The sequence below is a fragment of the Nyctibius grandis genome, chromosome 2 (assembly GCF_013368605.1).
Source record: "Nyctibius grandis isolate bNycGra1 chromosome 2, bNycGra1.pri, whole genome shotgun sequence".
Lineage (NCBI taxonomy): Eukaryota > Metazoa > Chordata > Aves > Nyctibiiformes > Nyctibiidae > Nyctibius > Nyctibius grandis.
Genome location: NC_090659.1, coordinates 29,289,398 through 29,304,257, shown reverse-complemented (window position 1 = coordinate 29,304,257; position 14,860 = coordinate 29,289,398). Strand labels below are relative to the sequence as shown.

The 14,860-nt window shown below is 35.1% G+C and overlaps 1 protein-coding gene across 1 annotated transcript in view; it reads right to left on the bottom strand.

Annotated features, from left to right (window-relative positions):
• CFAP47 (cilia and flagella associated protein 47) overlaps nt 1-14,860 on the bottom strand; it is a 356,696-nt gene that overhangs the window by 188,417 nt on the left and 153,419 nt on the right. Inside the window, exons 43-45 of the mRNA XM_068422067.1 lie at nt 13,289-13,397; nt 12,183-12,409; nt 4,862-5,042 (exon numbers count right to left, since the gene is read on the bottom strand). Coding sequence (XP_068278168.1) covers nt 4,862-5,042; nt 12,183-12,409; nt 13,289-13,397 — 517 coding nt within the window. The remainder of the gene's footprint in view (nt 1-4,861; nt 5,043-12,182; nt 12,410-13,288; nt 13,398-14,860) is intronic.

Below are 14,860 nucleotides of genomic sequence, written 5' to 3'. Positions count from 1 at the left end.
TAGAATGTATTTATATTGTACAATCTACATACAATTTATTTGTAACAATTTATATCCTGTTATGTTAGACAGAATATAAACAATAAAAATAATAATAAAACCTCCTATCCTAGAGGCATAGAATACGAAAAATTAACTTCCCCATTCCAACATCAAGTACGATACATGCAAACTTCTGATCATAACACAACTATACCTTGTTATTTCAACATTTAGCCTAGCCCATACTGTTATAAATAGACAACAAAAAGTGTTTATGGGGAAAAAATAGGTCAAGAGTACCTTAAACCACTTAGTTACATAAAATTCTGTTCTGTAATGAATGGGCTCCATGTAGTATGACAGCCACTGAAATAAACCTGCTGATTATGTTGCTGAAAAGCTTATCACAACCCTTTCTTAATTTTCTCTGATTTCATCAAAAGTCAAAGCTTTTTTGGGAAAGAAAAGGAAGCAGAATAGAAAAGACAGGTTTGATAAGAAAGAATTATAGGAGCAGGTATACCTTATTATAACTGCACAATAATGAGTAAAACTTTTACCCTAGGTTATAGGGCTGCATCAAAAGAAGCATGACCAGCAGGTCAAAGGAGGTGATTCTGCCACTGTACTTGGATCTTGTGAGACCCCACCTGGAGGACTGCATCCAGCTCCGAGTTCCCCAACAGAGGAAGGACATGGACCTGCTCAGGTGGGTCCATAGGATGGCCACTAAGATGATCAAGGGGCTGGAGCACATACCCTACAAGGACAGGCTGAGAGAGTTGGGGTTGTTTAGTGTGGAGAAGAGAAAGCTCCAGGGACACCTTCTAGCAGCCTTCCAGTACCTGAAGGGGGCCTACAGGAAAGATGGGGAGGGACTCTTTATCAGGGAGTGTAGTGATAGGGCAAGCGGTAACAGTTTTAAACTGAAAGAGAGTAGATTTAGATTAGATAGTAGAAATAAATTCTTTACTGTGAGGGTGGTGAGACACTGGAACAGATTGCCCAGAGAAGCTGTGGATGCCCTTTAGAAGGCAGATGTAGATGTAGATGACCTTTAAGGTACCTTCCAACCCAAACCATTCTGTGATCTATGATTCAATAGTCCAATATTGATGGTTTTATGACCCTTTTGTTTTTTACTGGCTGTCATTCCTTGTGTTTGTAATTTCACTTATCACATAACAATTTCTCTGTTAACTTCAATGTCACATCTTCCTTTCACCATTAACCACAAAAGGAATGACCCCCTGACTAATAAGGGATTACAGCAAGCGAGGGGAGAAAGACAGGAAAACAAAGGGATAGAATCCATTAGCTAAAACCTCAAACCGAGTGTAACTTGTACTGGTTTTGCTCTGGAAACACACACATACAGAAACAGATAAGGCAAGACAGTCAAAGCCTTTCTATGGATGCTTTCTCCAAGGAAACTAGCAACTTGTTAGTTTGGCGAAGCATGGAGCTGGTTTTGGATGCTATTTCTCTGTTGCTTAAAATCTGGAGACATGATTTTAATTCCACTTGACATTTTAGCCTTTTCGTTCTTTAATAACACACCGCTAAGAAAAGGGCAACTTATTCCAAAGTTAAATATGCCTAACATGAGTTTCTAAATGCTCAATCCACTATCCTTTGGTTTATAAAGCATTAAAGTTTTACTGTCAATTACCTTCCTCCTGAGCTATACATGAGGATTGAATTATTTCCCAGGCTACTTCTGATGATCCAGAGAGACTAAAGCTCTTAAGGATCCTATTTGAGACAGTAGTGAACTATCACTGTGGTATGTGATGTGGTCTTCTTACATATCAAAATTCTTACACAGCAAAGAATTACAGGATACATTCTGCATATCATCAATAGGAGCTTTATGAGGATGGGGGTACTCAAGGTGTAGTTCAACGCACAGATGAGATTAAAGGATCCTAACAATCTCAGTGTGAAACAGAGCTGGGCTGAGGATTAGACTGTGTCCTTAGGCATTCTGCTAATGGCAGACTTACTATGTGATCTTCCACATGCAATAAATACAGGCTCCTTGGGTCACAGAACACTGACACACTATAGGGGCTGTGCTTTAACTGCTTGGCAGGCACACAGAATTCAAAGTGATCACAGGGTTTCTCTTGTCCTAAGCTTTATTTCCTAGCACTGGAACATTTTTGTGGTTTGTCTTCTTCAAATTCTTCCAGAATTTCCATAAACTTCCTACAAACACCAGACGCTTCAGTTTTGTACTAGCTCTTCTGCCAATACTATGTACTGAGACAAGACCACCTCCCCAATTCTTACAACACTTCTAATTTATCTATAGATCTCATTGGCCATTTCAGCATTAAGAGCTCACACGGAGATAATAATTTTGTGTGACTGTCAGTCCTTTTCACTAACAACTGTTTTCCAAAACCAGCCTCTTACTTGGTTTAGCGTGCGGACTCTGTTCCACATGTACTACTACATGTTTGGTTGCACTAAAATACATAGTTTATAAGTATGTAGCAATTCCAACTAACTATTCTGTCACAAAATCTGGGTCATTGCTAACTCAACAAAGACTTATATAATCTTCTAAATTACTGATGAAAAGTAGTTAACATTTTCCAACAATTACGGGTTCCTGACTGCTCACTTTCTGATGACTCTCCAGCAACGAATTAACAACAAAATTTGCTACAGTTTTTCAGTCTGACCATTGTATTATTTTAGTTCCATACAAGCATATGGTTTGGTTTTTGATCAAGATGTCATATTGGAAGTAAACATACTGTATTCTTTTTATCTATTAGATCTGTAATACTGTCAAAAAATGTAATAAGGTTATTTAACAAGATCTGTTTTACAAGAAAATATATTGAGTGACTTTGATTTTTACCTTCTAAATCCCTGTTGGCAGAGTTCTTAAAATATTGGCTGGACACTTTTCCTGCTATTGAAGTCTAAGAAATTCTGATCCAAGGATTGATTTTAGTTAGCTTGCTTTGACCTTTGTTTTTCCTCATAAATCTAAGCACTCTCTCATTTCTTCAGAGAAGCAGCTACTCCCACCCTAAGGAAAGCTACCGCCATGGCTAAAATATTGCTTCATCTTCAGATAATGAAGTTAAAATTTTCAGATGAGACTAATATTTTGCTTCCATCCACAGGAACACTGTCTGGGGAATTCTGTCACAATATTAGATTTTCTAAGTGCCTGTAAATATTCCCGAGTTTCCTCATTAGCACAACAAATACACTGAATCAGCTGGCTCTGTCTTTGTACTGAACACATCTTTGTTGGTTTTCATGCTATCAGCTGGCTATCTCAGTTTCCCTTTTTAGCTGTTCTTTAGCTCATCACTGCTCTGAATTCACTACCAAAGCCCCATTTAGTTCTCTGCATCATCTTGAAATTTCTGCTCCCTCATGTAGCTACTTAAGCGTCCTAGAAGGAAAAAATAAATATCAAAAAGATTGTGTTCCCTGTAGTATGATTTAGATTCTGACCTTCCATTGGTTACTTCCTTCTTTCAGATACTTTTATAATATCTTGTGACGGATAAAGAAGCAGCATGAACTAACAGAAAAATTACCACTTCCTTATTGTAATGTAGTTTCTTCACTACATTTTAGCAATTAATATTCTAAAATTTTCAGATATGTTCATTCACATTTCAACTTTAAAAATAATTTGAGAAGTTGCTAAGCAACAGTGACCTGCCATCTGGTCAGTTAACAACTTTTGCTCTGAGATTATGATGGAGTACTTATTATGTCCTTGTCAGATTTGTATGTGCACATTTTGCACTCTCTCCCAGCTGGTGTTCCCCTCTTCTACAATGCAATCCAAAGAATTCCCTATGCCACTCAGCAAAGCCATTATGACTTCTTTTAATTCACCTCTATGTAAATTATTACAAACACGAGAAATTATTTTTTAACTTGGCAACAAACAGATTTTAACTAGGATTCAAATGTCCTGTCATTCAAGAAATGTTTCACCCTCCAACCTGTGTTACTTCTATTCTACAACTTATACTGACTGCTAGTCCTGCAGTTACTCATCAGGCTAGTCTTGCTTCTAATACTGCATTAACTGTTGTCATGTTCCTAAAAACGTGCCTAGTGATACCCTAAAATATTTTACAGCACAAATACTGTAATCTAGGTAGAATGAATCTGTAACAAAAACACTTGTCAGAAATAATCAAGAAATTCTTTTTTTTTATTCTAGAAAAGAAACAAAAAACACAAGCGGTACACCAAGTATGAAAACAAACATACACCATAAAAGCTCATGACTGATTCCAATGATGCTTGGAGAAGTGAACTGCAGAAACATGCAGACGGACTCTATTGACCAAAAAAATAAATGATGAAACAAATCTATGGATTTTTCACATTTTTCTTTCTCATGGAGACTGACCAAAGCTGACAAGATCACTCTGAAGACTAATGCACAACTTTTTATTGATGAAGGGCAGGGGAAAAAATAGCATACAATTAGTTGACACGTCCCTCTGGCTTACTGAAGAGAGGCAAACAAGAAGAGATATGTGGTATAACTAGCACAATTTGAGCACATATCAGTGCTGGACAAGAAGTGGAACTGAGAAACGAGCACAAATTCACGATCTGTCAGATAAACAAACCAAAAAAATTTCTCTTTTAGAGCAAGACTCCTGTGGTTTTGTGCCTTTGAGAAAACCAAGGGCAAGTGGAAAGCACTATTTTGAGCTAGTAAGACAGAACTTGGGTAGTGATGACAAAGACAAGGCTGAGGATTTGATCAACAGTAGAACAGAGAGAAGGATCATTTTCTGAATCTATTTTAGAAACCCTTAAAAATCAGATTTGGAGGAAAAAAACCCAAATTAATCATATTTAAGACTATTCTTACCTGTTTTCTGAGGTGAAAGGTCTTTTGCTGATGAAACTTTCAAATTAACTCTGCTTGATGCCAACACTGGAATGGAGAACTTCTCAGGAACCTCAAAGAATTCTTGCATGCTCACTTCTACACTGTAATCCACATACTTCAGCTCTGGGGGGAATTTACGAGGTTTTAGGAGTGCATGTCTCTGCAAGTGAAGGAATAACGTATACATATGAACAATCATCTCATAATAATTTCAGGTTAAGAAATGTAAAATTATACAGACAAGGGTGTAATTCTAAAACTGAATTCGTAATTAGGCAAATTATATAGAAATTGTTGAGAGATCTTTCTAAATAAAAACTGTCTTGTATAATTTTTTTAGACATCATGCATCTGAAACATTCATTTATGAAAAATGCATTTTGAGATTTACAGTAAAACCACCTCCTACCCAGAAACCACTCTGCAAGTCTTTATAAGTATTCAGGGAAGGCAAGAAAAGGGGAGAAAAAGCATGACAATCAAAACATATTTTGTATCAGATGTAAACAGATGTTTCTATTATTTCATAAATTTTCTGAATAATAAAAAGCATAAAAAGGAAAAATTACTTTGATATTTTGGGAGGGATAACTATATAGTTAGCTCAGCTAACTTTGATACTTTAATGTTGAAAATATATTTTAGAAATCAAAGCATTTAGAATTGATTTTAGGGACAAATAAGCTCCTCCTCTTGGTAAAAAGCATTGCTAATCAGCAGCATGGAACATATCAGTAACGGATTAGCACAGTATGTGAAGGCAAGCTCAAAATAGGCATCTAAAACTCTTAATGAACTAAATTTGACTCCTGTAAGATAGCATTACAGAAATAATGCAAGGATTTAATACACTACTTGCTCAAAATTGCCATTTTTTAATCCAATAACACAGTATAATTGCAATGCTCAAGATTAATTGCAAGTTGAAAAAGCTTAAAGTCTGAAACTAGTAGCATTTTTTTATAGACGTCTTTGAATTAATGACTATTGTTATTATCTTGAAGCAAATCTAGTTTTTTGACACAATACATACAGAAACAGATTACTATACAAGATTCTTGTTCTATGAAGAACAACTGAACAGTTGTATGTGGCTAAAAAAATACTCATGAAAACAAAATGTTAACAAAGGTTTTTTTACTATATTTTCACCACTTGTACAGTGCAAATATAATTTACAGAAGGGACAAGAAAAATCATTATGTGAGTTGAAAACATGAACTCACTATTTTTTAATTTCTGTAATGCAAGACTGGAAGTTCACTGATAGTACTCTCTCACACACATACAAAATAAATTAAAAAATCCATAGGTGCTAACAATTCAGTTGCAATATTAATAACAAGTTCCATTTCTCTCTGATAGGACTGAAATGACAGAAGACTTTGCAGCGGGAAAAAGATATTACATTCTCACTTGTAATGTGAAGTTCCAAGCCAAAAGAATTACACATATTTAACAGTTTAAATCTGACTTTGACCTTCTGCATATTCAAATATAAATTTATAACTATATGTGATTTTGGTAATTAGATTATTTTCCAACACTGAAATAAAAATCCAATATGATTAAAAAGTTTTGGGAAGTCTTAATTGACAAAACGATTGTAAGATGACCTTTGGTGGAACACTGAACACATTTAAATTATAATTATCTTGAAGAGATATCTTATGATTTAAAAAAATCACTGAAGTGCTTCACTTTAAGATCCTTGTTCATGCTATCTCATTCTTAAAGATACGTTAGGAAAAGAGACAGCTGGTTAGTATTGCATAGCCTATGAACATTTCAAATATTTCCTAGTACCTTGTCATAAAGTAAAGGATGAAAATACTATATTTTTAGTGAGAGACATAGATCTTCTTGAAAGGGGAAAAGAAAATCCTACAAACACACACAGACTAAACCCTGTTGCCTCAAAGGGTAACATTTCCAAGAAAAAAGAAAGTGTCCAACACAATTCAGATAAACGTTGCAGCTGCTCTCCTTCTTTTTAGTATTTTTCAGGGCAGTGAGAGTTAAATGGAACTTAATATTTTTAAACTCTAATTGGCAATTGCAGGTCTAAGACTGTTGTGCTACAATAAGGCAGATTCCAACATGTACTTCATCAGTGTAATAGTTCATGATATTCCAAGTGTGGAAGTGTTATTACCAGTAAAGAACAGTATTTTCATTCAGTTCCAGGATTAATTTCTTTTTTAGAATAATTTTTCGAAAAAGGATTGGAGGTTATATAAAGCATCAGAATTAAACTTGATATTTTTCAGACTGATTGGTTTTCCAAGGTATTTTCTTAGATTTACCATCTGTATTGTGTAAAGGATGTGTAAAGGATGGCAGATTCTATTACAGAGTGCTGAGGCAGCTTACTCTTTTCTTGCATATTAGTTTTCCAAATCCTAATTTAGCCCCATTTGTTCCTTCCAGGAATCAACTTCTAAAACCATTCATCATGAATAAAAGAATTTTATTACCTCAATCTCTCAGAATCCCTGTGATCAATCATGTTTGTCATCTCCCGTAATCCCATACCAAAAAAATAAGTGATGTAATATAAGACATTAGTCCCACTTACAACTTTGACGAATTGAAATCTGACTACAGATACTTTTGTGAAAAGTTCGTTCCCATTCAAATGTATCTAATATAACTTTTTAATTACAGTATCTTCAAGGACACCATGATTCTTTCTCAAAAAAAAACCAAAACACCTGTATTTAAAAAAGTAAACTGTTCAAACTGAGCTTACAACTTTTACATAATCACGTGGAAGATCACAAAATACTTCTTAAATCCTGGGGGACTATGAAGAGCACAGACTTTGAAGATCAGAGCTGGACAGATGTAGGATGAGATTCTGTCACATCAGTCAAGCAGCGGAAGCCATAGCTTCATGTGCACAAGCTCTCTGCTCATTCGACAGGAGGCAAAATGGAGCTCAAGTAATTACTTTTTACAGCTTAACCATGAGGACATACCTGGACACAATGGGAAGTGCAAGCTTTAGTTTTGGGATTCTTGTACAACAGGACTTCCTTTCCCATTGTAATGTCTAATTATACAAGAAGATTACTGGCATCTCTGAACATGAAGAGCAATCTCTGTATCTAGAAACTATCTAATTTGTGCCTCTTTAGGTAGAGTCTAGAAAAAAGGAAAACTGAAGCATGTTATTTTGAATTTCACTTCACTGACTGCAACATCCTTCCCCTTGCATACCCAAGTGAATGAATTCTAGTTATTCTGTTTTTTCATTCTTTCTTTTATTCATTTCCCTCTATTTACCACCATTAGCAACTTCAATCTAAACAAGTTATGTTCTTCTTCCACATTCTGTCCCCTTTCTTTCCACATACCCTTTTTCTTCCCTTGTTATCTATGTTCACCTAAACGTCCACCTACAGCTTTCTCTTCTTCATCATTAACAAAGGCAATTTGTAATTATTCACAATAATGACAGTCCCAGCCTTAACAGTGGCAGAGAGTTCCAACCTGTATTCCCTCTACTACTACTTTAAAATGTTTTAGGAGGAATTAAATTAATGAAATACTCAACAGGTGAGAAATTAACACAACTGTATATTAAAAAATAAAATTCAGAAGTTTCCTAATGCTTTTCATTAAAAACAATAAAAAATTCACAGTCAGAAATGGGCATGTAACCAGGTTATTATTTAGTTTCTCGGGTTTTATGCCTTGTATATATTTATAGGGTGTATACTAATAGAATCAAATTGCATAAGGCCACTGATTTTAATCTCTCATTTTCCTTTAAATATTGAGATCTTCATCTTTGGATTCCTATTGCTTTAGCATCCTTGTTTCCTATCTCTTCATTACTTAACTTATCTAACTGCTTTATTAAATTTTGATGCTATTTGGTTTAACATTTGTTTATTTTTTTAACTATACCAAAATTTGAGCACAAAAAAAAAATCCTTTAACAAATGGTTTGGATTGTGTTGGCAGCAGCAGTTACTTTAGGGGGACAGGGAGGGAGAATGGCAGGTTAACTACTTAACCTTGCTGCTAGTAAGTCCTTCAGCGCCCAAGATTGTAAAATAAACTATTAAAATTCTATTTCTAGCAGAAATGTTTAATGAGATGGCTTTAACCTAATTTATAAAGTAAAAGATAGAAATAAAGATTTAGCTAATACTCCTGCTCCTTTCCATTGAATGTCTATTTCCAAGCTCCTCAGACTTGTTGACTAGCACTTCTGTACTCTGATTGCACATTATCTAATACTGTCCCAGTAGTAATACCATTCAGCACAAAACCCCAACAGGATAAATAGGTTCTGATCAGCACAACTTTGACGGGAAAGAGATAAAAATTCATTATTTTTTTAGTAACTCTAATAATTAAAGACAATCAAAGTAGATCTTTGTTTCTTACAGCAAAGAAAAGAAGCAGTAAAAACACAGTACAAATATAGCTAGGACTTTCAACCATGTGTATAGATGGGTCGAGCAAAAACATACAGCACAAGGTTCCTGAATATGCATATCCAGTTAGACTCCAAAAATATAGCCTACCTTTATTACTCCTTTCTGTTTAATTTAAGTAAACATGAGTAAAATCTACAGTTTAATAAGAATGGAAAGCATGTAATTATTTAGTTATTTATTCTTCCATTTTACAGGCAAAAAATGGACAAAATAGTAATAATGTAAGGGAATTTTCCCTTCTGTCCATCGGTTATATAACACAATTATACCTGAAGCAAGTGACTAGAAAGGTGGAATAGAAATCAAAAAGAGAGTAACATATTTCCAGAGATTATAGATTTATTTCTAACCTACAACATACGTTCCAAAGGATTGCATGAGCCTAAATAATGCATCAAACCACAGCAGCTGTGGATGGGATCTTTTTGGTGGGGGGGGGGGCAATTTAGACAATGAACCTAAAACCATACTCCAAATTTAATTGCAGAACATCAGCCCCCCTCAAAAAAAGTTTATGCAATTGTCCTGGTTTGGCCTAAACCAGGCCGATTTTCCTTTCAGTGATTTTTACTTTCAGCTAAGTCTCCTCTAAGTAACTGCATTTTCTGAAACTAACTGCATGTTTTTGCAGACAGTGTCTGCTTCCAGGACTGATAACGCTCGAAGTTTGTAGTTATCACTGAGGCACCGGTAGGGATGTTGTGCAGAAAGGCTCTTGCTGTACTTATTCTTGAGAGAAACCAAGGTCACTGCTGAATTCCTCATTGCTTATGAGTGAAGAGCCGAAGGGGGGTCGCAGCTGCAGAGGGGAGCGGACAGGGCAGGTGACCCAAAATTGACCAACGAGGGTATACCATCCCCATACACGTCATTCTCGGTATAAAGTGGGGGGATCACGAGGGTTTCGCTCTCTTTCTGCTATGGCCGGTGTCCAGGGAGGACTCCGTCTGTTTTCCTGCTGCCCCCGATCCCGATCCGTGCGTTCCTGAATCCAGCTCTCGACCGTCGCTAGGCCCAGCCTGGGCCTTCCCGGAGCCTGCCCTGCAGTGCCGGTGGTGACGTGGCTGACTTCAGGGGAGCTCAATCTTGGTTTTGTATATATATTTGTATATATTTGATTATTTCTATTATTATTATTATACTTTTTTTTCATTATTATAGTTTATTAAAACTGTTTTAATTTTCCAACCCAGAAGTCTCTCTCCCTTTTCCCTTTCCCTTTCCCTCTGGGGGGAGGGGGGGGGGATAACAGAGGGCATCTGCCGCAGGTTTAATCGCCAGCCCAGCTTTAAACCGTGACAGCAATTAATGCCAGAATTCCTATACTGTCACTTTTATACAGACAGTAAGAACTTACAACAAAAAGTTATTAGGAACACTTTTGAGAATTTAATCTACATAGTGGATTACCATATTGAGATATTTTTAATGTGTAAAGTCTTTTCTACATTAGTATATAGCAGAACATCTCCATTTTATTTCTCATAAGCAATTATAAGGCTTTCTGTACATGGAGCAAAATACTTCTTTCTGCATATCAGTTTCACTTCTCACTTGATATTTTATTCAGTGTTAGTATCCATCATTATGTATTTTATAACTAACATCCTGCATTCTTCTACAATACAAGTAATTTTAGAACTCATATCTTAACAAACCTAGTGGTACAAAGCGTGTTCCTATTATGTTCTGCCTTGATTACACCCACGGTTTCAGAAGAGTCAGGTCTTTAGTCAAGTATTTGCTAAGTGACTGTGATATTAAGGGACTTCAACTATGAAAAATTTATAAAATGTTACCACAGCAGTGGATTAGCTATAATCCACAAGGAGACTATTTGAGTCTAGATTACAGAGTTACAATTCTTGTCCCACTACAAACATATAACAGATTAAATCTGCTCTTTCATTTTTCCTCATTTAATTTGTTTTATATTACTTTTTAGACTTATCTGTAAACAAGAGGCATAAATTTAGCAACATCAAGACACCAGGGAAAATTCTCTTCCTCTTGTACTGGGAATCATGTAGCACTGGGAAGTATACTCAGGGAACTGTCTAACTGGAAAACTGGAATAACACAGCTGCCCAGCAATCTGTCTGAGGCCAGGTAACATAAGGTTCACAAGGGAAATTAAAACCCAGAGTGTGGCTATCATCCATAGAAGGTTACATTTGAATTCTACTTGAGAAAAAAATCTTGCTTATTTGGCAATATTGCTATTATAAATTTATTTACAAGTACTAATTGAATGTTTAACAGACTACCTTGGGAGGATTTTTTGGTTCTAGATGTTGAAATCTTGGGAAAATATCTCTAGGTTGGAATGATGTATAAGTAGGGAGCTATAGCTTATAAGGAAGATTTGTGGTTTTCCAAAACTACTTTGTATTGATTGCAAGAAAAGCAAAAGTCTTTCCTGCTCCTTGATTTACTCTTGAAGTCTATTCTTAAAAAAAAAAAAAAAAATCCTGTTTGAGAATTTTCATTTCTTACAAAAATCTGTATAAGGAAGGTACTAATACAGATATCTATTAGATAGAATATAGACTATGAAAGTTTTTTTAATCCACGTGTATTTTTCAGAAGCTAACTGAAGTAAAATGTTAATAGTTTTTTGTAACTGCAGCCAAGACATCTTAAAGGAAACACTTCTTAATAGCATGAGTGAGAAAGCAGCTTCAGAATGAACATGTAAAATATTGCAGTGTCTGAGAGGAACAGGGATTATTACCTTTCAGATTACAGAATGAGTGAAAAAACCCCATAACTTCACACTATTTCCTGAAACTTAAAAAATTCAGAGCAACTAAATAATTGCAGTAACAGATTACTGTGTTTCTCACCTCTACTCTGGACAGCCCCAACAATGCTGTTGCAACTCGAACACTACTGCTCTGCAGAGTCCCCGTGATCTTTCTTCTTTCATATTCAACAGTTGACATCTGCTGTTGTGCAGCAATGGCCAGAGCTCTCTCTCTTGACTCATTGATCAATGGAATCCTCAGATTTTCCTCAAGGATCTGAGCAAGACCACATTTCAAATATAAAATTGGCTCTACTGCACTTGAATCTGTTAAATAAAAAAAAAAAACCACAAACAAAAACCCCCCATTTGTCAGCTGCTAGTGTAACTGCATAGCGTATTTAAAATCCCTTATCTCCAAAGAGAAGCCGGAATACAAAATCCCTTTCATGTTTAGTTACACACTATTACTCTAGTACATGCTATATACTCTAGTAATACTTTTTTATTTTTAATCCTAATGGGAAAATAAAAATTATCACAGACTGAAATCCAAACCAAAAGCTGCTTTTGATAGTTAATGAAAAATCCCAGGCTTTAGTGTTACTACTATTATGAGAGCAATGAAAGTTTAGAACAATCTTTCTGCTACCTACACAACACAACCACTCTTTTATCCCTCTAGATGATGTTGCATCCCCTCTAAAAGAAGCCACTAGTAATTATTTCAAATAATAGCTACACTGTTTTTGAAATAGGACTGACAGCAGTTTATCACTGGCTGTTTGAAGACAAAAGTATTGGATTGCCTGTCAAATCACAACACTGCATACAAAACTTTTGGTTTAGAACCAGATGCTAGGAAAAGATGACTTGTCCTTGTTCATCTGGCTACAACATATATTCTGAAGTAGAAAATAAAAGAAATTATGAAAAAATATTTATGTAGACCTTATGTTTATGAAAACAATACAAGTTGAAGAAGATAGCTAACAACCGTCTGCTGCTCTGAAGAGAATGGACTGGACAACATTAAAAGAAATATCGGATAGTTAGAATGTAATATCTTTCTTACCCTCCACTATAAACAACTGCTTTTACCAGATGTATTTAATTAATTTTAACAAAAATGCATGGGAACTAAAGAATATTTGCAAAGGAGAATGATTTGCTCTATTTTACTCTTCTCCCTTCTATTCACTTTACCTTCTAATGTACTGCTAACATGCAAAACATTTGGACTATCCATTGGAAGCAATCTTGAAGGCAAAGGTATATCACCTGTTCCCTCTATCAGGTATATGAATTCTCCAATCTGAAACACAGCATACACATCCACACAATTCAGAAAGCAACTCATACAGAACAGAAGGCAAAATCTTAAAACTAAAAACAAAGATATCCTAGTAATACTTAAGATCTGACTTGTGAAATAATTTACATATTCAGGAGACCCATTATTTTTAAAAAATGTTTAAATAAAAGAAAATTATCATTTCAAACCCTGCTATGATAACAAAGTACCTTTAATTGAGAATATTAAATCTGAAGAGTCAAGAAATTTCAAGGAGTTGAATCCTTTCCAACTCCTCATACATTTTAACTGAATGAGGATACCGTGACCCATAAATACAGCCATAAAGTGAAGCCTAATTATGTGCTATAGTCACATATAATTTAAACACATACATGAGCTTACTTCACTGCTCTTCACTGTTAAGAATTTTTTTAAAGAAAATGTTTACAGTCATTTTGAGCCTGTAACACTTCTCTAGAGAGCAAAAAACAGCAGAAGTCAAGGAAGGTTAGCATCATGTACAAATTCTCCATTAAGAAGAAATAAAGCTAACAAATCTTAATTGTTTCATCAAAAATAATGGAAAACCTACAGAAGCTTCATGTCCTAGAACAAAGGAAAACAGTAACTTGTCATAGAGGAAAGGATAAACTAACTAGCAGAAAAATAACACTTTGAATCATAGAAGAAACAAAAAAATAGGGTGCAAATGAAAGACAGAGAGTATTTTTTTAAAAAAAGAAAACTCACTAAAAGTACTCCAAATTACAAATGCCACAATCAGAACATCCCCAAACTAAACAATATCTAAATTAGGTACCTATATATCTCTCTGAACTAGGCAGGAAATTTAACACATATAATACTACTGCTTTGATAACATCTTTTTGTCTACCACAAACATTTTTTGGACAAGTTTAGCTTCTACTGATAGCAAGGTAAAGGATCAAACGCTGCTGCAACAATGGGTATAATTTGCACAGAAGGTCATCTCTTTATTTCCATAAACCACATTCTGTAAGACTCTGCCCTAAAAATGCATATTCTATCTTTTATTCTTCATTCCAGATATGAAGGAAATAATGTATTTATATAATGTATCCCATCTGCCAACCAATGCAACGTTTTCCCTTTAACATTGGTCAATAACATAAGAGAAGTCTGCTTTTTGTTTTACCTTTATTCATAATTTTGTCAGATATTTATGTTAAGGCTGAAAAAATTGCAATTATGTTTCTGACCCAGCAGAACGAAAGCTATTCAACTTTGATGGCATTTTCTCCCCTTCCTTGATTCAAGCGTTGAGACAAATCTTCCTTGAGAAGGATTAAAGAAACCTACAGCAAAACTGGTTTCCCACACAAAAACTAATAGCCACTCCTGGGAACCAATTTAAACAGGAATTATTCCTGTTTGACACAGTGTTTTGGCTCTGTAAGGACCATTAACAAGCTCACAGCATATATAACTAATTTCATTAA